Raw genomic sequence first — 25,512 nt, forward strand, 5'->3', positions numbered from 1 at the left:
AAGATGCACACTGAGGAGTTTCTGAATGCTCGATGCTAGTTTGAAGGGAACGTGGTCGATGTTTTCATGCTGATTATTTTCTTCTGTCTCCTAGGAACTTCAAGTAAGCAAATCAGGTTGCCCAAAGAGTAGGAGTATAGCAGAGCATCAACTTGTCCCAAAAAACTACTAAGTCCCGAGATGCTTACTGAATGACTGGAAGTGCTTGTGGCTCTAGCATTGCCTGCCTCTGCAGCACAGTTCATGGCATTTCTCTGTCCTTTTACACCATCTGAGTACAGTCATAGATGTATTCTACTGTCTCTTGGAAGCTCATGGTCTTGAATCCTAAACTAATTTTCTGTAATGTTTAATTAGCCTGATGTTTGCTTGGGAGCAAATTGCAAGTGCAAGAGATTCTTGGCTGTGTAAATCCATTTAGGCAATGAACTGTATCACTGATTTTGTGAACCTGAGCCTGATCTTTTTACGCTAATACAATAGTATTGATTTTGTGGGTAGATAATGTACTTCTCTCTTAAAATTGCCAAGTGAATAATAACCTCTATCAGAGGGAATATCAGAGAGTTTCTTGAGTTAGTGTAGAAGACCTCAATTTCAGCGCTATGGTTTACAGCATCCACTTCTGTTGTTCAGCAGTCTTGAAAGGGAGGTCACTTTCTACTTTGGTTTACTTATGTGTGAAGAGATGGGTTAAGATCTGTGTGCGTTTCCAGTGCTTAATTTGGCACTTCATATGGTTTATTCTTTCCTCCACATCCCCTAAGCTGCGTGCTGGATTCAAGGGTCATTTCCTGTTTGCAGAACTCCTATTGACATCAGTAGGAGTGTTGTGCAAACATTTGAGGCTCCAACATAGCCCCTCTTGTCCTCCAACCCCCCGCCCCAGCCGGCCGAGTATGCACATGTATCTCTGTACTCTAGTGATACGGTCACTCACACGAGCACCCAGAAGAAGGGAACCTGACTGAAATGCAGTGCCCTGTTGATACATCAGCTGCCAAAAGTCTTTTATTTCTAGATCCAGGTTCAGAAATGTAGCATTTTTGTCTGCTGATAGCAACTACTCAATGGGAGATACATCTGCTTTGCAGTTTTCTGCAGGGCCAGTTTGGAGGAGATGCTGGTTGACCGAGAAGATCCAAACTGATCGCCCTGTTGGTGCCTGCCTTGTTGTACCTGTGCATTTTTTTCAGTAAATGGGGGGATAGCAAGATGAACGAGAAAAGCTAACCTAACTATTAAGTGTATATATATGCTTTGTTAATCCTAATGTTCCTGTCCTGCCTCTGTACCAGCTGTGGGTTTATTGTATAGTTGGTGCTACTCAATGAGTTTTTGGGCTGTCTTAGCCATTTGTGCCTAAGGTTTTGGGACAGCAATCTCCTTTGTCTGCTGTCAGCCTTGATACTTGGTGATGCTTCACAAACCAGTTAGCCGAATTCTACTGAACAGACTAAAAGCGTTACGCTGAGGGGTGGTGGTGGTGGAGTGCCTGAGTCTGAATCCCTTCCAGTGGTCAGGATTGGTCCTTGTACATACTGTCAGATCCATTACTGCTCCACACATCTGAAGGAGTATTTGTGCAGTGGGCAGCCACACCTAAGGCCTGGTATTGCTGGTGCACTGGAACACCTCGCAGACCTGACTGCGCTCTGAAGAAGGCGAGATTTGGCCCACCTTGCTATCCTTTGCAGAACAGTGCCTGGACCTGTTGTGCAGCAGCTCTTCACCCAACCTTTGCTGCAGTAGAAGGGGCGGATGAAGGCAGTGCTGTTAAAGCTGTGTGGCACGGGGTGGGGGAAAGGCCTTGAACACCTCAGTGACGTTGTGGAGGGTGACCAGAAGGCCGAACAGCCCTTGGAGACAGCCTGTGATTGCCTAACTGAGTGCTTTTAGCAGCCAAAAGACAAACCTTCCCCTCAGATTTCTGCTGTGCTTTATTGCCTACTCAATTACTGGGGCAAATGCATTATGTTACCAAAAATGATCTTTCCCTGATCAGACGTATGCTTTATTAGCCACGTAAATGCCAGCATGACTCTCTCATTGCTACAACATATTAAACACCTTGGAAATGTTTCCTTAAACTCTAGGTCAGTCTTATGAAATCCGTCTACTTGAGAATAGGAAATTGGGAGAGTTTCAAGATTTAAACACAAAATATGTAAAGGTAAGGAGAAATATAGATTTCTTTTCTTCCTGCTACTACATACAGCCTCTAATGAAGGGGGCCTGACCTTGCTCACACTGAGGCAATGGAAAATACTTGGCCATTGTTTTTAATGGGAGCAGGGTTGATGGAGTTACTCTGAGTGCTGGAGTTCCACGGGACTCTGCAGCTTGGCTTTACAGGGCTTCAAGGGAATCCTTGTTCTGTTTGTGATCCTGACCCCAGAGTTTCACTGTGAATATTGGGTTCGGGGGAATCCCAAAGTTCAGAGGTGAACATGGTCAAAACTGCTGAGAGGCAGGCTTGTCTCCCTTCTTAACCCGAGCAACACGCCTGTGTTGTTACGTGTCATGCGGAAGACCCTGGTGTTTACATTGCTCTGCCACACAGGTTCTGCATAGCTCCAGTTTACTTCAGTAATAGACATGATTTTGAACATATAGAACTTGGTTGTTTCAGTTCAAATTCAAAAACTTGGATCCAGATCTTGTTTCTGGATCCAGCCTTCAGGCCTTCCTCTACCAAATTCTTGGCTGTTCTGCCATAGGATTTCTTTTGAGACGTTGGGACTTAATTGCAACATTTGGATTCCAATCTGGACTTCAACTTTTGCCCAAGTTTAGGCACATTTGGCTTTTGCCCATTTCAGGAAGCATAAAGATTTAGATTCTGATTTTGCAGGCATTCCCACTGTGGCTTGCTTGCTTTGGAGCTAGGGTTTTATTTGGGCCTTCTCAGGTTCACTGGCAAAAATTGCTCATTCGTTTGATACAGAAGTCCCCAGTAGGAGCAGGGAATTGAGAAACCAGGAGATAAGGGGTTATTAACTCATGCAGGATTTATTAATTAGGGATACTTCGGACTTGTCTGCCATGGGGATTGCCTTTATTCCAGCCATTTGTCTCCAGTTATTGACATGGCTGCAACGTTGCAGGCCAGAGATGCAAGGTTCCCCTGTTACAGTAGCTTTTCTATTCTATACTTAACTACAAGTTTTCCATCTTGCTATCCATGCTTTTACTGAAAGAAACACAAGTTAAAGGCAAATTCAGTGTCAATGGCTGATGGTTAATGGCTGGAATCAAGTTTAATTCCCACTGACAAGGTGTCTGGGCATGTCAGCTCCACCAGTGCAGGGACAGGTGAGCTGGCTTTCACATTTTCTGATCAGAGTGGGATATACTGGGATTGGGGCATGGTACAGATACATTAAATACAGTCACTCCCCCCCATGTGAGCTGTTTTGGGTGTGGAAGCAATATAGTGATGTTTACCTGGCATGACACCTAAGATTAGGTGGACATTGCTATAGTGCTTCCAGACCAAATCCCAGAAAGTTGTACAGGGCTATGTTATGACGTATAAATGTGCCCTGTGAAGGGGAAAGTGTGCTGATGTCGTGCTTCAGGGGTCCCTTAGGAATTTGAGAAACATGGTGATGGGTCTCTAGGGGAAACCTCTGCTCCCCTCTTGAATGGGGGTCAGAAACATGTAGGAGGAACAGATCAGCTTTTTCTCCTACACTGGAAAGCCAAAGTCATCTCAAGAGAAGGGCTTCTAGATCACATTGTTCACCTTGCCATCTTTTCTTAACAGAGTATAATTCGTGTAGTATTCCATGATCGACGCCTGCAGTACACAGAGCATCAGCAGCTGGAGGGCTGGAGGTGGAGTCGGCCTGGGGACCGCATCCTTGATATAGGTGAGACTATTTCATTATGGCTCTTGTGTAGTGTTTGGAAGTGAGGTGCTGCATGGTGTATGGTGTGTTTATTTATTTATTTTTTTATCCTCTTCTCTTAGAAAAATCTGTATATCCTTGAGAGGAAAGGAGATCTAGGCCTATAGGTCCTAGATATACCATTTCATTCAAACAGATATCATTGGTGGCTTGGCTTTTCACATGCTTCTTGTAATTGTACGGAAATGCTTTCTCTTCTTCAATTTAATATTTTTAAAATTTTAGGGGTTTTCTTCTACAGATATTCCGCTGTCAGTTGGCATCTTGGATCCCAGGGCCAGCCCCACACAGCTGAACACTGTTGAATTTCTGTGGGATCCATCAAAGAGAGCCTCAGCATTCATTCAGGTAAGAGAAAAGTGATATTCCTATGGTAAATACAAAGGTGAGGTATCTTATAAAGACCTGAAGATAGAGATGGCACGTGAAGAAGAGGAAAAAATCAGTTATGTATAACTAGTTTATACGACACTTGCTAGTTACTTACTTGCTAGTTTTGAAGCAATATCTGCTCTATCTGGGTTATTAAAAAAAAAAAAAAGTACCCCCCCCCCCCCCAAAGCACATTGATGTTGCTTTCTAAGCATGAGTTTTGTCTGGAGGAAACCATTCACAACCTTTTAGTTTTGCTTGCTTTCCTTGTTCATGAGTGTTTCTTGTTCCAAATGCCAACTACGTGTTTTTAATCTGTGTGTGGGATTTACTTAAGTCAGAGGATGCTTTTCCTGATGTCCTATTTCTCTGTAGGCTTCTTGTTCTTCTAATTGTTTTGTCTTGGGGAACAGAAGTGAAAATATTTTGAACTCTTCTGACTCTTTTAGTTTCTAGGGAGGAGCTAAAACCTCATGTTAAGGCACACTGCAAATACAGGGAGTCTAAACTCAGTTTTGCACAGCTTCAGACAGTCTCCAGAGATAAGCCCAGCTTTTGTTTTGCCAGGTACATTGTATCAGCACAGAATTTACTCCACGGAAACATGGAGGAGAGAAGGGGGTTCCTTTCCGGGTGCAAATCGACACCTTTAAGCAGAATGAAAATGGTGAATACACAGAACACTTGCACTCTGCAAGCTGCCAGATCAAGGTGTTCAAGGTATGAAGTAGTTTTGGCTTTATCATCAACTAGATGAAGACACAAGAACATGCACAGTCTGTAAATTGTGTAGGAGTGGTGCTAATTGCAGAATAAAAGAACAAAGGCTTTTAACTGGATATGCTTAAAATCTTAAACAGGCCTCTTGTACACAAAGCAGCATAACCTCAGAACTACACAGCAATTCTAGTTACATTCAAATGACCCAAGAGCCACACTGAGACTGATGCCAGTCCACTGTACCTTGAACAGTATACAAACGCTGAGATCTGGGCTGTTTCGATTTCTTAATGATGAGGAAAAAAACCCACCCAACAACTCAAGCCTTGATTGGTTGGAATGAAAACCCATTGGATAGGTGTCACTGCAAAAATTAAATTTCTGTGTGATGTAGACAAGTAGTGTCAAGAAGGCAGTGCCCTTCACTGGCTTGTGTCCTGAAGGTGATGTTGTGTTACAAACCATACAAAAAAAACTATATGGTCCACTTTCTCAGGAATATATGGGATACTGGTTTAAGTCATTTTAAGTTAACTTATTACAATGATGATATTCAGGGTATCTACTGTGTTTCATTGTGTCTAGGCAATCAAGACAGCATGGGCATCTCCAGTTTCTTTGATTGAATCCTCCATGAACAGTGTGAACATAACTAGAGATCTTAAATAACCTTTGCTTGTTGCTGCAGAATTCCTGGGGGAGAGAAAGATGATTCTGTCCATCTCCAAAGCTTCTAATGTGGGTGTGGCAGACCTGGAGCAACTTAAGCCTACAAAAACCTTGTTGTTATTGTCTTGAAGGATCTGCCGCTCCAATTCTTGCTCCTGTGAGCAGTGTCTTTCCTGTTCCAGGAGAGAGGGTGCAAATACCAGTTGAAGTATATAATTCAGTATGCTCGTGGTCTGAAATCTGTTGGTACCAAATCTCAGGATTGTGGTCAGCCTCGTTTGGAATTGCAGTAGGCATTAACGGGAGGTGATATAGAAACAGTAGAGATGTTAGATTATTTTTTTGTCTGGAAAATGTAGATCTGGTCTTGCCTCATATGTAGAGTCCCCATAAATCTTAAGGAGTCTTCTGTGAACAGATCAGAAAAAATTGGTTGGCTTCTGTCTCCAAACTTGTAATACTTGGCATAAGGGAAAGCTTGTGCTTGTGCTTATAGCCTAAAGGAGCAGACAGAAAACAGAAGACTGACAGGGAAAAAATGGAGAAGAAGACCACCCAAGAGAAGGAGAAGTATCAGCCTTCCTATGAGACAACTATTCTCACAGAGGTAAAATGTTTTAGACATATGTTGTACTACTTCAGCATATTGGGAAACAGATTTCAGAGCAAATGCAGTCTAACTGCTAACTATCCTTGGAGATTCTTGTAGAGACTCAAATGCCAAGATCTGACTGAAATCGAGAGCTTAGTGAAATTATAACGTGTTTGTCATTGTTGAAGTTTATAAAAGCTTCCAAAATTTCTTATGTTTCAGAGTATAAACCAGTCCTCAACAGCCTATGTTTAAAAGAAATGTTTTCTCTATCTTCTGCCATGCTCCTGGGCACTTGTCATGATACTTAGACACCAGTTGTATGAGGTATTTTCTTCAGAAATATTTGGCACAAGCTCATGTTGGAGATGGGGCAGTTCAACAGATGAATAGGCTGTCTGATTAAATTATCAATCTGTTTTTCTGTGATTGTGCCTTTGAGGCTACTATTACGGTAGCTCTCAGAATATTCTGGCTTGTACTCTAGGAATATCTGAATGTCTTATGTTCTGTGGATATGACTGTCATCTGGTACAGAGATGCATGTGTTTCTACGCTCAGTCCCCTCATTGCTAAGATGTATGTATAAGCTCACCCCAGGCCATAGAATTGCTAAGCCAAACGGACTCAAGACAATAGTTTAAAAGTGCCGTTCCATCTCCCTGTGGGAATGTTTTGTAGTTTGATTTATTTTTCATTTTTTTATTTTTGAAATGGCTTGTTGGACTTCTAAAAATGAGGATTTTTTTTTTCCTTAAAGTAAATAAACTTCCTATTTGTGAGATCCAGCTTGCCCCACTCAATTTTCCTTAAGGTGCCAGGAGTGACCAGTGTGTTTTCTAATTCAACGTGGTGATTGTTAACAAGGCTCTTGTGTACACAGACCTAATTCTCCTGAGTTGGCAGATCCTAAACTCTTGCTATTAGCTCTGATACACTTTGACATATTGCACAGGGAGATGTGGGTTGCTAAAGAGTTAAATATTTGCTAGTGCTCTATGTGGAGATGATAAAACTCCAAAGCTACAGCTTGTCTTCTTTTTATCATTGCAAACAAGGATACTACAGAGCATTTTCTTGAGCTCTTGATGGCAGGGGCTTCCACAGGGCTAGATTTCTTCTACTGATTACAGTGGCATCAATTCACAACAAAGTCACAAATTCTAGCTAGTTGCTCTGGCTTGATACTACTGTGATGGAGTATGGAGTTTGACTTGTATTTGTGAAGGCTTTTAGTAGTTTCATGTCTGTTTTGTCTTAAATTTTCCCTATGTAATATCCATTTATAACTTGAGCTCCTCAACTAATAGCCAGAGGTTTTAACAGGCTGGTTCAAATTCTGCTTTTTCACTGGTATAAACCTGAAGCAATGCCACTGGAGCGTATTTGTCACTCTTGCCTGGATTTAATTAGGGATTCATAATTGAGACCAGTGGTATTTCTGTATCATTGCTGCCTTCAGTCTGAGTTGACTTACTGGCGTTGCTCTGACTTACAGCTGTGCACACTTTGGCCCAGTGTTATTTGGGGACAGGCTTTGTGAAATGGGAGAAATGTGGAATGCACAACTGGAATCAATCTGGCCCCCTGACAGCCTGCTTGGAGTGCAGCGTAGGATCCATGGCCCGTCTCCTCCTCCCAGCAGGAGTGATGAGCTGAAGTTAGTGGCGTGGCAACAGCATGAATGTGGTATGAGAGGAGAATCGAATCCTTTATTTCCAACCTCATGAAAGTATCCCCGCTGCCTTTCTTCCAACAGTGCTCTCCCTGGCCAGATGTGCCTTATCAAATGAACAATGCTCCATCTCCAAGCTACAACAGTTCTCCTAACAGCTTCAACCTTGGAGATGGGTATGTAACAAATAAAATGCTCTGTTTTTCCCGTTGATTCAGTAGCCCTTGTGTGTGTGTGTTTTGTGTATCCATGCATTTCATGTCCTGAAAGAGGTCAAGGACCAGTTAGCCTCTCAGTACCCTTCCTGGAAGGGGCAAGATATTTTCCGCAAAGGTTTTAAGACCTTACAGGCAGGAATTCCTTGTAGTGCAGAGGTCTGAATGTCCACTGATTATGTGGTGGCTGGGAGATGAGCATCTGAGAACCACCTGGGCAATTCTGGCCATAAATTTGTTCTCCTACTTTTCTGTGGGGGTCAGGCAACATACTATGCCCTGTTCCAGCAATTCTCAGTATCTTCCAACAAGAGCATTTGAAGAGATGCTGAATGCTGAAAGCCTCTGAGTTGGTATTTCTCCCATATTTTCTGACTTAAGATGGCTTGGGACAGTGTGCTGAATTCCCAATTGAATGGGCTTTAAAGAAGCTGTCTGGAGCAAAACAGTCAGGTTTCTAAGAAGCCATTCAAGAATGAAGGATAAGCAGGAGGCACATTTAATTCATTAATATTGCCATCATAAAGAAATAAATGAAATACCTAAGATCAGTCCCGTCAGTGTTTAGGGAGGGTCTATTAGAAATGTTGTGTAATAAACTACAGTTTAGTATGTTTAAAATAATACCAGGGCTGATTTAGAAGGTCCCTTATTATTCTGTTTTTGTGAAGAATCACTATTAGACAATGGATTTAGTTAGGGGATTTCTGGCTCAGAATGGTTGAGTTTAGCCACACTTGTAGGTCACAACTTGCTTGGTTAGATGGGGTCACATTAGTAAGTCAGCTGTATGGAAAATCTTGAATGAGGTCTGTAAACGGGGTTTTTCCTCAGTGTTGAGCAGAAACTCAACTGAGCAACAAAAGCAGAGTTGTGGAGTTTTTGTTTGCTTGTTTTTTGTACTTGTCCAGATTTTGGAAATCTTTTAAAAAATCTGATGGAGAAAAAAATCAAATCAATATGTAACTTGTGACAGTTGAGTCAAATAGAGAAGGGGGAGGAGGATGGGCACTGAATGCAAAATTTAAAATAATGTTTTTTTCTCTTCCAACTTTATATAATTTTTTTTAGCAACAGTTCTCCAACCCACCAAGTGGAGCTCCTGCCTCCCAGCAATGATGTAAGTATTTGAGATCATGTTAATGTGGTGCTTTTCTTTTTTAGGACACTGGTGAACAGTTCATTTCAAGACCTTCTTATTCTTTTTGCAATGTAGCATCTCCTTCCTTCTGCTTCTATTCAAGATGCCCAGCAGTGGCTTCATCGTAATAGGTTCTCTCCATTCTGTAGACTCTTCTCAAGTTTTTCGGGTGAGTTTGAATGGTCCAATTATTTTGTTTTTATTCTCAATTGTAAGTGCAGCTCATGCTTCCTATCAATAGCATCTGCTGCTGGCCACTGTTGATGGGATCACTAGTCGGATCTGGTGTGGTTGTTACTTTGTTCTTAGGTTAGTTAGCATTTACCAAAACATGAATTGTAGAAATAAAGAAAATAAGTGAAGTTGGAAGGGACTTCTTGAGTTCATTAGCTTGAAACAAGTCCAATTAGCTCAGGTTGCGTAGTGCCTTTTGCAGTTGTGTTCTGAGTATCTCCAACCATGATCTCTCTGGGTAACCTCTTCAAGTACTTGATGATGCTCACAATGAAAAGCTACTTCCTTTTACCTATTCAGTATTTGCCATCTTTCTCAACTTCTGTTAGCTGTCTCCTGCCCTGTTACTGTGCACCTTCAAGAAGAGCCTGGCTCCAACTTTATTGTACCCTCCCATTAGTAGTTGTACACAGCATTAAGATGGTGGAAGAGAAGTATTTAAGATGTTGAAACTTTGAGGAACCTTTCTCTGACTTGCTTGTATTATGCTTAAATAACCTGGTGAACATGGCAGCAAAGGAAAATTGGGACATTTAGTAGTGGAGAGTGTTAAGTAGCTAGCTTGTTTCAGTACTGTCTAGAATATCTTCCTATGGACCACTGCTCTTCTAGCACTCTATTTTACAATGATTCATTTGCAGTGTCACCTCTCTCAATTTGCAACCTCTCCAGGCAAGTCTGTCTGATTTAGCTTTGTGGATTCTCTCCCCCTCCCCTATCCTGCTTACCATACACAAAATTTGGAAGCTAAGATTTGCTTAACTTCTGAAAAAAAATGTCTGAAATACGTAGGTGCTGACTTACTGAAGATGTCCAAAGAAGATTTTGTTCAAATCTGTGGGCCTGCTGATGGAATTCGGCTCTTTAATGCAATCAAAGGAAGGTTTGTACTTCTTCCTTCCTATTTTTCTTGTTATAGCAGCATCCCTTGATATTTTCAGTGTTAACATGAAGTTAATCCTAGAGCTGTAGCATTGAGACTTCCTTTTAACACTTCAGAGGGTCATCTTAAAGGCTGGAGATCACAATGGTATTCAAATCCAAGTGCAGATCAGAAATGCTGCCAAACTCACCTGAGTTAAAAATGAAGCAGCATAATGTGGATTTCCAGTGATTTATTTGCTACCAGATGATAGTTTCCATGTACCTCATATGTGACGCTGCCTACAGTACCTCATCTTGTATCTCCATCACAGGTAACAAACAGAACAACCCCGGAGTCTCAGATGACTGTAAAACTTAATTTAGATGGCAATAACATTGTAAATTCTCCAGCTGCTTAGAATTTAAATCAGTAAACGAGAGTATGATGAACTGCTTTGCAAATGTTGGATACTGTTTATTCTTATCTGGCCCTGAAGAGATTAAGGTATTCTGCAGTCTACCACCACCTCCCAGGGGGCTCTTAGTAGACCTCCCTAAGTCATTTAGTCACCAGCATCAAGAATTAGTTGGTTATGTATGCACAGCCTGAATGATTCCAGCTTTCATTGTTTGGTGGCTGACTGGAACAATTTTAGATCTAAATAACTCACTACTGTCTTTTAATAATCTATAGAAATGTAAGGCCCAAGATGACAATTTATGTCTGTCAAGAACCAGAGCATAACAGGTCCCACCTCCACCAAAAACGAGAAAATGGAGATGGCAGTCTTTGCGGTAAGTTTTTATGTATAGGTTTTGTTAAGCACTTGTCTGAAAATATGCTTTCTTCCTGAGCTTCTGCATGGCACAGCTTGGTATTGTGTGTTTGGAGAGGTCATGCTTACTCCTGTTCTGACACTGTTAGGTTAGTTAGCTTAGTTACAGGGCTACATTCACAAGCTATCCAAACAATGACATAACAAGGGCTCTGTTCTGTTCTTAACAATTACTGTAGCATTAAAAACTGCCATCCTATCCACAATTTGATTGTAGATATGGCTTGTTTGAAAGTGTTGTAGGAAATGGAAGGCTGGTATGTCTTAAAGTGGGGTTCTAATTCTTGGAATTTCAAAGCTTTTGAGGACTCACTGCTCTGAACTGTCTCTCATAACATGCTCCAGAAGTAGGATTACATGAGAATGAAGATCCTACTTAGTTCTGGCACATAGTTTTAACTAGACACAGTTTTTCTACCTGTCTGTTCCTACCATTTGGATCAGATTTAAAAAATATTGTCATCTACAGTTATCTGATTCGCTGAAGTCTTTAGTTTGTGCCTATGGTGTCAACGGGAAAGTATCTAATAAAATACTACTTTTGTGCAACATCTTATCATGGGTATTACTGCTTAATCAGAGCTACTTTAAAATGTCAAAATTTAAAAGTAGTAAAGTATATCATATAAGAATAATGACATCCTTATAAGGGATTATTATTTTTTGTACCCTATTATACGTTGTCATTAGTCCTTATGATTTCCTCTGGGCAAAACTGACATGGGTTCCATTTGCCTGCTGTACCCAAATGTTAGGTATTTGTCTACAAATAATCAAGTTGCTTAGTACCTGCTCTGAAGGTACTAAGCTTGCTTATCTACTGTCAAGATTTGAACCTTGATCTTAAACCCATACGGTTGTTGATATTGAGCATCTTGGTGTTACCTGTCATTACTATCCTATAATTACACTGTAATTCCTTTCAACTTGTTGCAGTATATCATGCAATTTTCTTGGAAGAATTGACCACCTTGGAATTAATTGAGAAGATTGCAAACTTGTACAGCATTTCTCCGCAGCAGATAAATCGAATCTATCGGCAGGGACCCACAGGGATCCATGTATTAGTGAGCAATGAGGTAAGGAATAAAAGCAAACTAAAACAGTTGTCTGCATTCTTGAAGTTAGAATGACCTTTTAAAGTATGACATGAATTTTCAAGAAAATGTTGCAAGGTCACTAATCACAAACACTTGAAACAAATAATTTAAAGCATATCATTCATTCATAACATTAATTTTGGTGTGATTTTAAGATTTTTGCTTTATAGAAGAGATTAAAAAAATAATTGATTGTTTCCTTTTCATTTTGGCTGCTTAAACAAATTCCAAAATGAAGAACTGAAGTGAGTTTCTTTAAAAATGAATAGGAAAGCTTTTTGAAGAAGGCAAGTTTGAAAATCTTTAGGGCAATTAGTCTTACATCTCAGCCAATGACTACAGCCACATAATGACTGACTGGCTACTGGGTCAGAGTTAGCACTGTGTAAATGCACACTATGATTTCATGGACTTCTGCTAGCTGTTTGTGTCCCATTATATGTTGGCTTAATTTAGTCCATTCCATTAACTTGTAGGTTAATAGTGAGTTGCCCTTCCTCTTTTTTCCCCCACTAAGTGACTTACTCATTCATGCACCAGAATCACTTAGGGAGCTTCCTATATAAGGAACATTGTTAAAACAAATGAAGCAGAGCATGGGTCTCAACTGGGGCCTAAATTGAAGTCTGTAATGCATATTCCTAAAGTCTCCTTGCTATTTCAGCCTGATTAAATCTGAAACATTAATGCTTTATGGATGTAAAGTGCTTGGAGGCAACTCTTGGTAGGGGAATTGCCTTAACCAGCTTGGGTATAAGGCTTTAACTATTTACTTAAGTCAATTATTAACAATGTCTATTGCTTTATTTTTGTGGGTGTGTGTGTTTTTTTTTTTCTTCTTGTTTTAGTAGCATAGTGGCAAGAGTGAGGCACTGTATGAATGTACTTCATGCATCATTAGACATGGACACATGGACTGGCCAGTCAAGTTTGATTTGCAGGAGCAGGGGGTGGCAAAAGAGAATAGGGAGATCAGTCTTGGTGAAAAGGGTGTTTGATGTGAGAACTTAGAGCTGGAAGAGCTCTACTGCATGTACTGAATGATGTTCAGTAGCTAGGAAAAGGGTTTTGCTTAAAGCTGGATTTTCTGGGCTGATCATAGGTTCTGGTCACCTTCCCTCTGAAGTTAGGTGTCCACTCTCTGCTGTAGCTGTAGGAGACAGCTCCAGAAGGTAATTCACTTCCTCTCTTCCACACAGCTGCTCTAGGATGGGATGAAGCATTAACTGTGGATGAAGCTTAAGTGAATGGTTCAGCTTGGTTCTGAAGTTAGATGAGTCTTTTAGTTAGGGGCCTCACTAGATCCTGCAAATGTTCTGAATAGCTAGTTTCTCACCAATAACTCAGATAGCTTTAGATACTAATCTTACCATGATCTGCCTCGTCTCTTAGCAGTTTCATTAAAATGCCTGTGCTTCAACACAGTACAAATGGGTAAATGTAGATGCATGCACAGCATCTCTAGTACTCTCTGGTCAAAATAACCAGGTGGACACTTCTGAAATGACATTATGTTAGCAACATTCCTTTATTCAACAAGATGTTCATTCCTCAGGGCTGACCATCTCTACGTATTATCCCAGATGCTAATATAAAAGCAGCTGAGCTTCATGGTTCTGCTGAATGTGTGTGTATAATATGTGGATGTGTGTGTGTATTACTATTTCTAGATTTTAGGAGAGGGTCTGTGTTTATCCAGCCTAAAATGGAATAGTGCCATTCAAGTCAATTAAGAGCATAATCTGTAATCAAGTAGCTAGAGTGTTGTAAGAACTTGTAGGATCGAGAGTTGCAAAGAGGATGGGTAAAATGCTGAACAAGCCAGATCAGTTCCAGGCAAGCACTTCAGTGTAAGTTTCTCTTAAGCACATTAGTAGCTGTAAGAACCCTAATTAATCATTCATATACTTTTAATGATCTACGGGCAGGGTTACTGAGAACTATGTAGGACTAGACACCAGAATTTGATAACTTTTCTTTAAAGGCAATACTGACACTGAAAGAATCTTGAATTAAATTGCTAAAAACATTTTGTGTTGGCTTTTTTCTTCTACCCTTCAGATGGTGCAGAACTTCCAAGATGAATCTTGTTTTGTTATCAGCACATTAAAAGGTAAGCATTGCTGCTCCTACTACATGTTTCTAAAGATATTTTTCTCCTTTCAATGGGACTAAACTTTATCACAAACTCAGTGCTGGTATCCCGAAGAGGAAACTAATCCAATTTGATGTAAGTCAAGAAGATGCATCAAATTACTGATTGATCTGTGTTTTCTTCTGTTACACTGTTATAAAACTTAAATAATTACTCAAATACCACTGACATAAATGAGCAGAAGGCCTTCTGGTAAAATGATAAAAGGTTACAATGTTGTATCTTTCTGTAAATGTTTTGACATCTGATTGTCATGAATGGGTTGTGGAACAAGAGTGCAAACTAGTGAAAACTACCTAAGAAAGCCTGGAGTTGTTTGTTTGTGTTGTTTTCTAAAAGCAATGAAAAAATGTTTTGCGTTTCTTTATTACAGCTGAAAGCAATGATGGCTACCACATCATTTTAAAATGACCGTGCTGCACAGAAAGACTTTAACAGCCTAACGTTTAGTGCCTCACTGAGATTGCTACAACCTAGACTGGAAACATGAAGAACCTTCTGGATAAAATGCTCCTATGAACTCAGAATTACCAAACAGCTTAAAGAAAAACTTGCTTTTACAGATATACATTTTTTTCTTTGAAGCTGGAGTTAAGAACATCCTCAAAGCTTGTACATGTTTCTTCCTTCCTCCCTTCCTCTCCAGTCTTAAAAATTGTTGAGGTTTCTGCTTACTGCTTAGAAACATCTGCCTTGTACTAAAGGGAAATGAAAGATAAACAAAAACCAATTCTCTAGACCCCTCATGGTTGGATGAATTGTTTTATTTACAGTTCTGAGTGTTTCTTGCTTTCAACACACACCCCATTGCTGATGGACATAGGCTCCCTGTGGCTCCTCTTTTACTCTTTGAGGTGGAGGGCTTAGGGCTAAATCCAGGAGCAGATTGAGCAACGCAGACGATGGATTTGGTGCCCAGTCCCCATCCACAGTGTCAACCCTGGAAGCCTGCAATTAGCTGCTTCCCATTTGTAGATGTGCTTGAAGTCCCAAGACCTTAGTCTGACCTGACAGAGCTTCTTTAATGCTTATCCAACAGAACAATTTTTGCAGGGTTCAAGGGAGGACAGGCAACCTGAAGCAAGCAGTTCAGTACTGTATTGTATCTTTAGCTTTAGAGTAGTCTCCTTGCATAGAGTATAAGAGGGTTTTCGGAGGAAATGTTTTAAACATTGAAAGCCATAGAGCTCATGACAAATTCATATTGCAGATTTATTCTACTCTATAAAGTGTTAATTAACTGCTGTCTTTACTGTAACTGGGAATTAGGTTTTATGATCTTGGTGAGTAACAGCAGGCGAAAATCATTAAAGTAAGTAAAACTGAGTTTAGATTGAGCCCAGGTAATGGATCATCTTAGTTGCTGCTTCTTATATTCTTGCTGTTTCACTCTGGACTCCTGTTTCAAATAGCCTCAACTACAGTTAACCCCCACACCCCTCCCCTGGTCTCTTGGGATGCCATCCAGGCTCCATGAAGCTGAAAAAGTGGTTTTCGCTGATGTCAAAGGCAAACTGGATCACACCCTTCTTGCATGGATGGATGATTTTGGCAGCTAATTAATGAGGCTGTCTCCCAAACTGAATGGCTATCTAGCATCAAATTCTTCTGCTTGAACATTTCATTTCTCCCTGAATTAAGACAGAAAGCTGAAATACCAACATTTTCCTGGAATGGAAATTTTCAAAAAAAAAAAAAAAAAAAAAAGAGAAATTGTCAGTTGGAAAACGCTGAATAAAACGTTCTAGCGTTTTGGAATGGAAACGTTTAATTAAATCCATTTGACCCTTAAAGCAGCATCAGTTTTAGCTACTGTCGCAGACCTCAGAAATTACCATTAAAGTGCCTTGTGCGCCATGTCTCCCCTGGGGCCGAGCTCCTTGGCTGGATGTCAGATCCCATGGTGCACTTACCGCGGGTTAGTCAAAGGGGGAGTGCGTCATGAAGGCTGGAGGGGTGCCCAGGAGCCCAGCCTTCTGGGAAAGGGGGATGTGCAGAACGTGAATTAGAGCTCCCAGCTGACACCGGAGGAATTCGGACAGACGTGGACTGATAATTTTTCTGACAAAAATGATGTGTTTCAAGTTTTCCCAACAGAAATAAAGAGCAAAGTACAGAGAAAAGCATTTTTTTCCACTAAAAGCATGAACTTTTGTGCAAACCCCCCACTACCAAAAGAAAAGCAACAAAAAAAAAAGAAAAAAAAAATGCACCCACCATTTTTTTTTAAACCAAAAATAATACTAGAATAGAAAAACTGTGTTACAATGGGAAAACCTGCAGCCAACTCATCTAATTGACTAACATTGCATACTTAGGCATGATCTTGCACAACTGGCTGTCCCGGATGCTCCATGAATCGTAGCAGTTATCCAAAAGAGACTTTCAGGGTTTGGGACATGGCAGTTCCACCCTGTGAAGTGAAGGAGCTTGAGGCTGCTTGGTTGAGGATCAGGTTGTGTAGGCGAGAAAAGTTGTGAGTAGCCTCTTGGAGTGAGGTGGTGCCAAACAGAGAGGCTGGGAGTAGCTTTGGGGGAAGAAATGCCTTTTTGGAAGATGGGAAATGCCATCTTTCTGAGGAAGATGAGGCCGCATGAAACTTGACCGTGCCTTGAAGTGAAAGTGCCACTGAAGGAGAGCTTGTGACTGACCAAAACCTTTATTTCTGGTCAAACACTGGAACCAGGCTTCCTATAGATGTAGTTGATGCCCCATGCCTGTCAGTGTTCAAAAGACTTTTGGACAATGCCCTCACTAATACGCTTTAACTTTTGGTTAGCCCTGAAGTGGTCAGGAACTCGGACCTGATGATCTTTGAATGTTGTTTCCAGCTGAACCATGCTGTTCTCACACCCAGACTGAGTTGTTCTTGCTGCCCTTTGTGGCACTTTGTAAGCCCCGAGGCATGTCATGGTGGAAGGCGGGCTCCTTCCCTGCAGCCACCCTCTCAGCTCAAAACTCCCCAAAAGATGGGAGGACAAGCTTCACTTCCTCCTGCAGCTACTTGCCACCAAGTACTGCAGGCACTGCTGAGCTACATCCGTGTTTCCCTCGTGTCCCTTTTGTGTCGCTGCACTCTGAGGAAAACTAAGTACATCAATGACAGAAGTTAAGGTTATTGGCCTAGGCTGAATGATGTCGCAGAGGTTTATTCTGTCTGAGAGGCAGCTGTGTCACCCCCTGGCTCTGCGGCCTGTGTCAGGGGGCAGTGGGGAGTCCCCTGGCCCCAGTTGTGGCCTCACAGCTATAGTTACCTTCCAAAATGTTTGTGAATAGGTGGGGCCTACATGCCACTGTGTGCCAGGAGCTGCTGGCTGTCTGGTTTCTGTTGTAGAAGATGCTTTGGAAGATGTACATTGGCTACGCTTTTTCATGTAATTTTGTAATATTGGCCCGGTACTGCTTATCTGGCATTGCTGCTGTTGTCATGCAACTGAGAGAGGTGGATCTGGCTTGATGAGAGGGATTTAAATTGGGGTTGCCAGATAGAGTGTAGTCAGTACCTGATCCACTCACACGTGATAGCCCTGCAATTCAGGGGGCACAGCAATAGATAAACACAGCACTGCAAAGGAAGGATAGAGGCAGCTTTGCTGTCATGGTTAAGGACTAAGAACCATGTGCTTATTTTTACAAAGTATAACTTGTTCTTGGTTATTTTAGAAACAAATCTTGCCCATAAAGAAGTATATGCAGAAGTCCTAATGCTATTTCTGTAACACTTGCTTGATTAATTTTGAACAAAAATAACTCTGTTAGGGCTTTGTTATATTTAGATTTTTAAAATTGAGTAATTTTATATTGATATAAGGATGAATCTGACAGTATATCTTGCTCTTCTTTCTATGTTGTAAGAAGGTATACCAGAGTAAACAATCATGTAGATTATAAATATTGTTCTACTAGGTGGGCTCTACAGTTTTTATCTATGTTAGCTTGTTTGTTGAGCTGTATAACTGTAATGTGTATGTAAGGCTAACACCTACTTGACAAAGTAGTTCTAGTCCTTGTTGAACCTCTGTAGTCCCAACAGAAATTTGGAGGCTCATGCTGAAGTAGCATACGTACCCATGGACATCTAGACACCAGCTAGTTGGGTGTCTGGATGAATGATGAGTTACTTCCACTTGTCTCTGGGTGTTCAAAAAACACATTGCACCCTTTGCCCCTGTTTTGCATGATGCTGTGTAACCAACAGGTTGTTGTATGTGGGCAAACTGACCGTGAACCGTTGTGGCTGAGGAGTGCTTGTGGTGGCACTGGTCAGAGCAATGTTAGTGTGAGACTGGGCTGCAGACAAACCTCCCTCTCTGCCTCCCAAAGCACAAAAGCAGCCCCTTGGCCTAGTGAAGATGGTGAGTTTGTCCGTACAGAAACCAGGTGAAGCCTTCAGATGTTAGGGCTTTACTTCAGATGAGTGGCTTGTCTCACGTGTGTAAGTGGTAGGTGATTGCCTGATGGCTTAGGCTGTCCCTGTGATTACAGAGGGTCTGGTGTCCCTGGAGAAACCCATTCACCCTATTTGAAAATCTGACAGCCTCCAGAAGAAGCTTTTCATTCTCCAAGCACAAATGAGTAATCTGGGCTAGATGTCTAAGTTCTAGACGGACTAAAGGCAAGGGAAGTAAGTAGCTCCCCCGCCCCCCATGTGAATGTCCCAGAAGGATCTTTTTTTACACTGCTCTTAAGTGCCTGTTACATTTTATGTCTTTTTTTTTCCCCTACTATTATTATTTTTTTAAGTAACAAATGAAACCTTCTTGTCAAAGTAATTTAAATTAGACTTTTTTTTTTTATCTCTGCATGTTAAATTTTTAGGACAGACCTTTATCAGCTATAGGTTTTAGGAGTCTTAACTAAGCCTTACTTAAGTAGTGTGGTACCCCAAACTGTCATTGTGTATAGAACCTACAAGTAAAAGTGGGCTTGCTGGGGATGAAATGGCAGGAGAATTGTTACATGATTAAAAGCAGTATGACTCCAAGCAGGGCTGCAAAGCCCAAGCCTGGGTTCTTATCAGATCCATACTGGCTCCTTGGAATTATTTCATTGATTGTTACATTTTCTCTGAAAACTAAGTAAATTGATACAGATCAGTTAGTATGACTATGACAATGAAATGCCCATTGTATGTCACCTCAGGGCAGGGGAGGAAAGGCACAAATAATTTGGTGATAGAAACCTGTGCCATGTGCCTGAGGTGGCAGGACTGGTGTTTGTAAAATTAATGCTCCTGTTCTTTCAGCACCCTGCTTGGTTAATTGGCTAAAATCTAAATAATAATCCAATCTGGAAAACACTGAAATTCTTAATTGTCTTGGTGTGAAATTTAATGGACAGAACTTTCAGGAATTGCAGGTGGTAAAAGGATTATTGCAGTTGAGAAGTCCTGAATGGCACTCTCCTTGTAATGTAACATAAACATATTTATGCATATATATATATACACATACATACTGTACTGTATCAACACATATATGTGCTGAGTACTTGTGTCCTTTTGGCTTTAATTGGTACTCTGCTTTGTTTAATTGCATTTCAATGTAAAGAACTCTTGTTGGTCAAGCTTTGAAACCCAGTCATTCCTTGAGCAGAAATGTAAAAGTCCATAATAGCAGCTCTGGGTGATTTGGAGATGGTCCACTTGGAGTGATGTAAATTTGATGAACTTCTGCAATATAAATTCCAGGCCTTGGTGAAGACAAGTATATTCTTGCATTAGCACTGCAGCTCTATAGTGCGGCTTCTGAAAATAAGTTAAAGAGAAACAGATAGCTCAAAGCTTTGTAAATTAGTCAAAGCTACTTCCTAAGCTGAACAGCCATACGGTGACTTTCCTAGCTTGATGTTGTATTGCTTAAGCATCGGCTGTAATTCTAGCAATCATCTGGTAGATGACTGGGACAGGTTTTTTTTGTCTCTGTTTTTGTTTTTGACTGTTCTCAGAGAAATACTTGTATTCAGACTGTAGCTTGTCTTTCTCCTCCAATTATTAAATGGTTTTACTTTATGGTAGTAGTACAGATATTTTCTTAAGATTATAATCTGCTTGACAGCACAGGGTACTCAAAGTGGGGAGTGTGTGTTTGGTGTTGATCATAGCTACTGTAGGTGAATAGCAGAAGGCAGACTGGAGGTGTATGCTAACATCCTTGTCTCTCTTTAAAAAAGGGGTTAAGCTGGTGCCTAGCTTTTTGTGCATTTCCGATTTGTACTTTTTTTTCTTTTTTTTGGCCATTCCCTCAAAATTATTCTGCTCCCTGTGGGGGGATGTGTTGGTAAGCAGCTGGTGTGCCTAACTTTTTCTTAAGTAGCCTGCTGTTTTCCCAGTTTGCTTGGGGTGAGCGTTTATCTTTCAAAGGGCTATGGGAGTTACCTCTCTTCACTGACAATGCAGCCATTCGAGATGGGCGATGCTGACCCTGAAGCTGGCGTGATGGGCGAGGGCGAGTGGAGGTGGGTAGATTGGAGGCTGAGGCGTACCAGTTGTGAGTAAATACTGCCACACTTTTTGTCTTTTTGTTTGTTCGTTTTTTTGTACATGAATTAAAAAAAAAAGAAGCATATTTTGCACTGGCTATTGTACTGTTGTGCAGAAGAAATCTGTATCTAGAATCTGTGCTCCAGTCAAAATGCAAATAAACCTGTTTGTAAGACGTGTGTGTTTCATCTCTGCATTGCTCGGCATGGATGGCTGCAGGAGAGCCGTGCATCGGCAGCTGTAAGGTGCTGAGTGCCCTCTCAGAATCAGCGGGAGTGCAGTTTGCAAAGTGCTGGTGCGAGAATGTCAGCAACAGCCAAATGTCCTGCAGCGATTCTCTTCTCATTGGGACTGAATTCATTTCTCAGCAACACAATGCAGAGAGCAGATCACATTTAATCTGAGTCCGGGCATGGGGAGAAGTGCCTAATTCTTACTGAAGCAGCAACAGAGAGAACACAAACTAGGTTAGGTAGCAGCTGGCTGTGGGCTTGCTAAGCAGAGGACACAGGTATTTCAGAGACTGGTGTTTGGTGACAGGAAAGATGAGCAAAATGTCCTTCTTGATAGCAATGCTCTGTGCTATTTAGTAGCTGTTAGATATGCCGGAGAAGAGGCAGTGAGGTCTGGACATTCCCAGAGGTTTGGGTGAAAGCATTTCAGCATCCTCTAAGGGCAAGGCATAGCTCTAATAATACACACGTTCAAGAGATGGAGATAGATGTCTGCTGTCTCCACTTGGAGTAGATGGAGCCCACCTGGAAAATGTTACCTTCCAGCAGCCAAACTTGCCATTAAGTTAAAGGAGAGGGAATGGATATTCTACCACATCAGGGTGCTTCTTGACTTCAAGAGAAATTTTGGCTCCTTTATTTTGCTGGAATATTTGAATCACAAAACTAGAAAATGTAGCATGTGCCTCTGTGTAATGTAAGTTCATATGTGAAGTGTAACAGCAAAGACAATGGTTCTAGAGGCAGGTGGATGAGTATTTTTCAGGAGGGCTATCCCCTGCAGGAGCCATCCCCAGGGATGGTGGGACTACAGAGGTGAATCCCTCCCTGACACCCCACGTGAGGTGCACCTGACGATTGCACACACCAGCTGCTGGCATGGGTGCTTCCAACTGAGCTCCATGCAAAATCGTCCCTCTACTGTAAGCTTAACCCATGTGCTGGCAGGCATTGCTAAATGCAAAAATGGTCAGAAGATTATCTAGAATTGCCTGATAAAGGGACTTTAATGGCAGAGAAAGAGGTAATGCTGCACATTTTAATTACTGTGGTACAGACAGCAATACAGCTTATAAGGAAAAGATCTCCTTGGGAACGCACTCAGAAGTCAGCAGCAGCCGTGTTTATGGCTGGACAGGAGCTGAAAATAGCTGGTCGTGAGTGAGGAGAGCCAAGGCCTAACACGAGCTGCTGAGCCAAAGCTGTGGCATAATCTCATATAAATCTTCAACAGCAAGTAAACATTTCAGAATTAGTTTTCCAATTTATGAAACAATTCAGTCTTTCAGTGAAAAGGATTAGTCACAATTATGGAGCAGGTAGGAAAATACCTTCCCTCATGCTCATTTGGTGAAAGAAGCTGAATGCTACTTTGAAAGGAAAGATTTGACCTTGCAATGATTTATTTAGTATATTACAGCAAAGAATAGTTGTCCCACATTGGTCGAACTAGCATTTCTGATGAAAAAAGGCTGCTCAGCTCCCCAGAGAAGCATGGCCAGGGGTTTGGGATGGGATTTGGGCTTTGGGATGCACCAACCTCCCCTGTTTCAGGAAGGAACTGAGGTGCCAAGTGCTACAATGAGCCTAGGGAAGCAGGACAGGCTGTAGTGTCTGTCCTGGCTATCACTCACACACAAAATCACAACCAAAGAACCCCACCAAGTCTCTTCTTCCATTTCATGGAGAGTGGTGATGTGACTCAGGTATAAGTGGGAATGATACTCGATATTACACTATGCAGGTAAGTTATAGCAGAAAGTAAAATCTACTTGGGGGTCTGTTGAGTAAGGACAACTAGAAAAAAAATGTTTTAAATAAAGCAAAATGAAGCAATAAAAGATGGTATACCACCACCCTGGATAAGGTCCCCCCAGGTGCCAGTTCACCTGTGTCTTTACACTGGGACTTTTAAACTGGCATCTGCTTGTTTACCACTGTGGGTGTAGAGGCACAGGGCCCCGATCCCTCCATTTTCCTCTGAGGATGTCTGTAGACATGTTAAAAGGGCTGCTTATTGTGAATATTTATATTATTTATATATACACTTTTAAAAAAATTTCTTTTGCAATATATTCTTAATCCTAAAATCCTGTTGCAAACAGTGCTTCCATCCATTTTGCAGCTTAGAAATGCCTCAATTGTGATTTCACTGATAACAAGTTCTAAGCAAGTATAACACAGCTGGAAGAAAGAATATTAGTGACTGAGAAATCATTTTCCAAGGGTGAAAATTCTGTGAAATGATGACTATGCTTTAGAGAAGAGAGGTGCTAGAAACATGTAAGATGGCCTCGAGCAAATGCAACACCAGGAGGAATTTCTTCATGAAAGTGTTATCAAAGCTTAGCATCTCCCAGAAGGAAGCATTTCTGGAAGGTTGGCAGCACTTTGGGAATTAAGATCTCCATGACATCACTTAATAGTTTAACCCGTGGGAGGAAAATCAGGGAAAAGTTGAGTGAAAAATGAGCGTGTGACTTTCTGCAGGAAGAAAAGAGTGGCTGAGGCTGCGTGGCTGCAGCAACCCAGGGAAGGAAAGCTCAGTGTGAAAGCATGGAGACTGCATACATTAAGCCAAGTGCATGCTCTGGCACAGCTGTCCTGAGGACAAAGAACATTGTCCCGGGCAAAAAATTATTCCAGAACCGCCCACAGTTTCCTGTTTCCAACATATTTACCTCATTTCATGGTGGGGCCTATGTGGCCACAACTTTTGTTTCCTGAGGCAGCCATATTTGTGTACTCTCACACGTGTGGCCTGAAAGCCCAAGTGAGAACATGGGGATAAATTTGGTTACTGCTGAAGTTAACCAGTGGGGAAAGGAAAAGGCATTCTGCCTTGCTTTTTAAAAAGCTTTGGCCTCCTGGCTCTGCTGACCCCTGCCATACTTGCAGAAGAGGCATACCTGTTGCCAAATAAATATGCACACTTCTCTGTCACTGATCAAAAACACATGTCCCCCTCCTGAGCACCTTGCTTAGCAGCACAACCTACTGACAGCCTGCTCAGGAGGACACCTTACTCTGCAGCTGTTTAAATGAGCAAATTAACTCCACAGGTTTGGTAACAAAGAGTTATTATGTTACTAGCCTCCTCAGCTTAGCTTGGGTGCTTGGACATAGGGAAACCAAGCCTTCCAGTTAGGCCCTTCTTACTGGTTTCTGGAGGACACAGTGTCTCCCTATGGACAACACAGGCCACTTCATAATACCAGCATTAAATGATGGCTGAAGATGGGTGGTGGGATTGTTCCACAGAGGTTTGTCTTTGGGCACATTTTAAATCATCAGTCAACAAACTGTTTTGGATGCTGCTTCTTTACTCCCATCTTCCCCCAAACAAGTAACTGCTTGATCTATTCCAGGATTGTTTGGAGAGTGGGTTAAGGCAGCTGCTGGGTTAAGGATGTCCTTGCTCATGCAAAGAAAGTCATGACAGAGTAGCTGTTCTGCTCCATGATGGTAGCAAATGTGCCCCCAAATTATCAAGGCGTTGTCTATCAATATTCATGGTGGATAACTGTCTGGCTTGACCTTGAAGACTGTCCATGATGGGGAGTTCACATGGGGGGACACGCATGTTATTGCAGCAGTAGGAGCAGGGCTGGGGTGTTCTATTCCTGTTTTATATAACCCCAGTAGTGGTCTCCAAGGTTTTCCAAGGCAAATTCAAGCAATTAGTTGGTAGTCACCATTAGCTGACAGTCAGCATGGCAAGGAAGCAACTTAGCTTCCACCTAAACCCCAGCGTGAATCACTTTTAACACCACAAGGACAAAGTGGCAACAAGCTGTTGACTCACTTCAGAATTCATTTGCCAGAAATGACTCAGCAAGCAACCTGTGAGAAAAAAAGAGCATTGATCCTCCTGTGTTGTTTCTGAGGCAGCACAATGCCCATCCTGCAGAGCAGAAGCCACAGGGAGCTGCATGGAGTCCGAGGGAGGGGAACCAGTGTGGTCCTGCCCAGCACACACAGCTCAGCAGGATCCTGCTGTGTCCTACGTGTGTGATGCATTTTTTTTTTTTTTTTCCACTTTCCAATTCTTGATACAACAGTTGAAGTTTTGATCTAATTCTTATGATAATGGTCACATACTGGACAGCTACATAAGCAAAGCACTTGAGAAAACAACCCTTTTAATTCCTGGAAACCCCCACTTTAAGCAATGAAACATTTTTTTTCCTCTCCTTCAAACACCACCAAGTAGCATTAATACATTACCTTTCAGGCTCCCACACCCACAGGTGATGCCTCTTTTCTCTGTCAGTGAAGAAGTCCTTAAAAACACAGTTAAATGCAAAGCCG

At 41.6% G+C, this 25,512-nt stretch overlaps 1 protein-coding gene across 1 annotated transcript in view; it reads left to right on the top strand.

Moving 5' to 3' along the window:
• TFCP2L1 (transcription factor CP2 like 1) overlaps positions 1–21,135 on the top strand; it is a 37,714-nt gene extending 16,579 nt beyond the window's left edge. Inside the window, exons 3-15 of the mRNA XM_082764008.1 lie at positions 2,097–2,173; positions 3,770–3,875; positions 4,156–4,262; positions 4,854–5,006; positions 6,172–6,282; positions 8,027–8,118; positions 9,229–9,277; positions 9,374–9,467; positions 10,325–10,415; positions 11,091–11,191; positions 12,169–12,311; positions 14,394–14,445; positions 14,861–21,135. Coding sequence (XP_082620134.1) covers positions 2,097–2,173; positions 3,770–3,875; positions 4,156–4,262; positions 4,854–5,006; positions 6,172–6,282; positions 8,027–8,118; positions 9,229–9,277; positions 9,374–9,467; positions 10,325–10,415; positions 11,091–11,191; positions 12,169–12,311; positions 14,394–14,445; positions 14,861–14,898 — 1,214 coding nt within the window. The 3' untranslated portion in view covers positions 14,899–21,135. The remainder of the gene's footprint in view (positions 1–2,096; positions 2,174–3,769; positions 3,876–4,155; positions 4,263–4,853; positions 5,007–6,171; positions 6,283–8,026; positions 8,119–9,228; positions 9,278–9,373; positions 9,468–10,324; positions 10,416–11,090; positions 11,192–12,168; positions 12,312–14,393; positions 14,446–14,860) is intronic.
• Positions 21,136–25,512: the final 4,377 nt, after the last annotated feature.

The sequence above is a fragment of the Aythya marila genome (genome assembly GCF_965140915.1).
Source record: "Aythya marila genome assembly, chromosome: 6".
NCBI classification, from domain to species: domain Eukaryota; kingdom Metazoa; phylum Chordata; class Aves; order Anseriformes; family Anatidae; genus Aythya; species Aythya marila.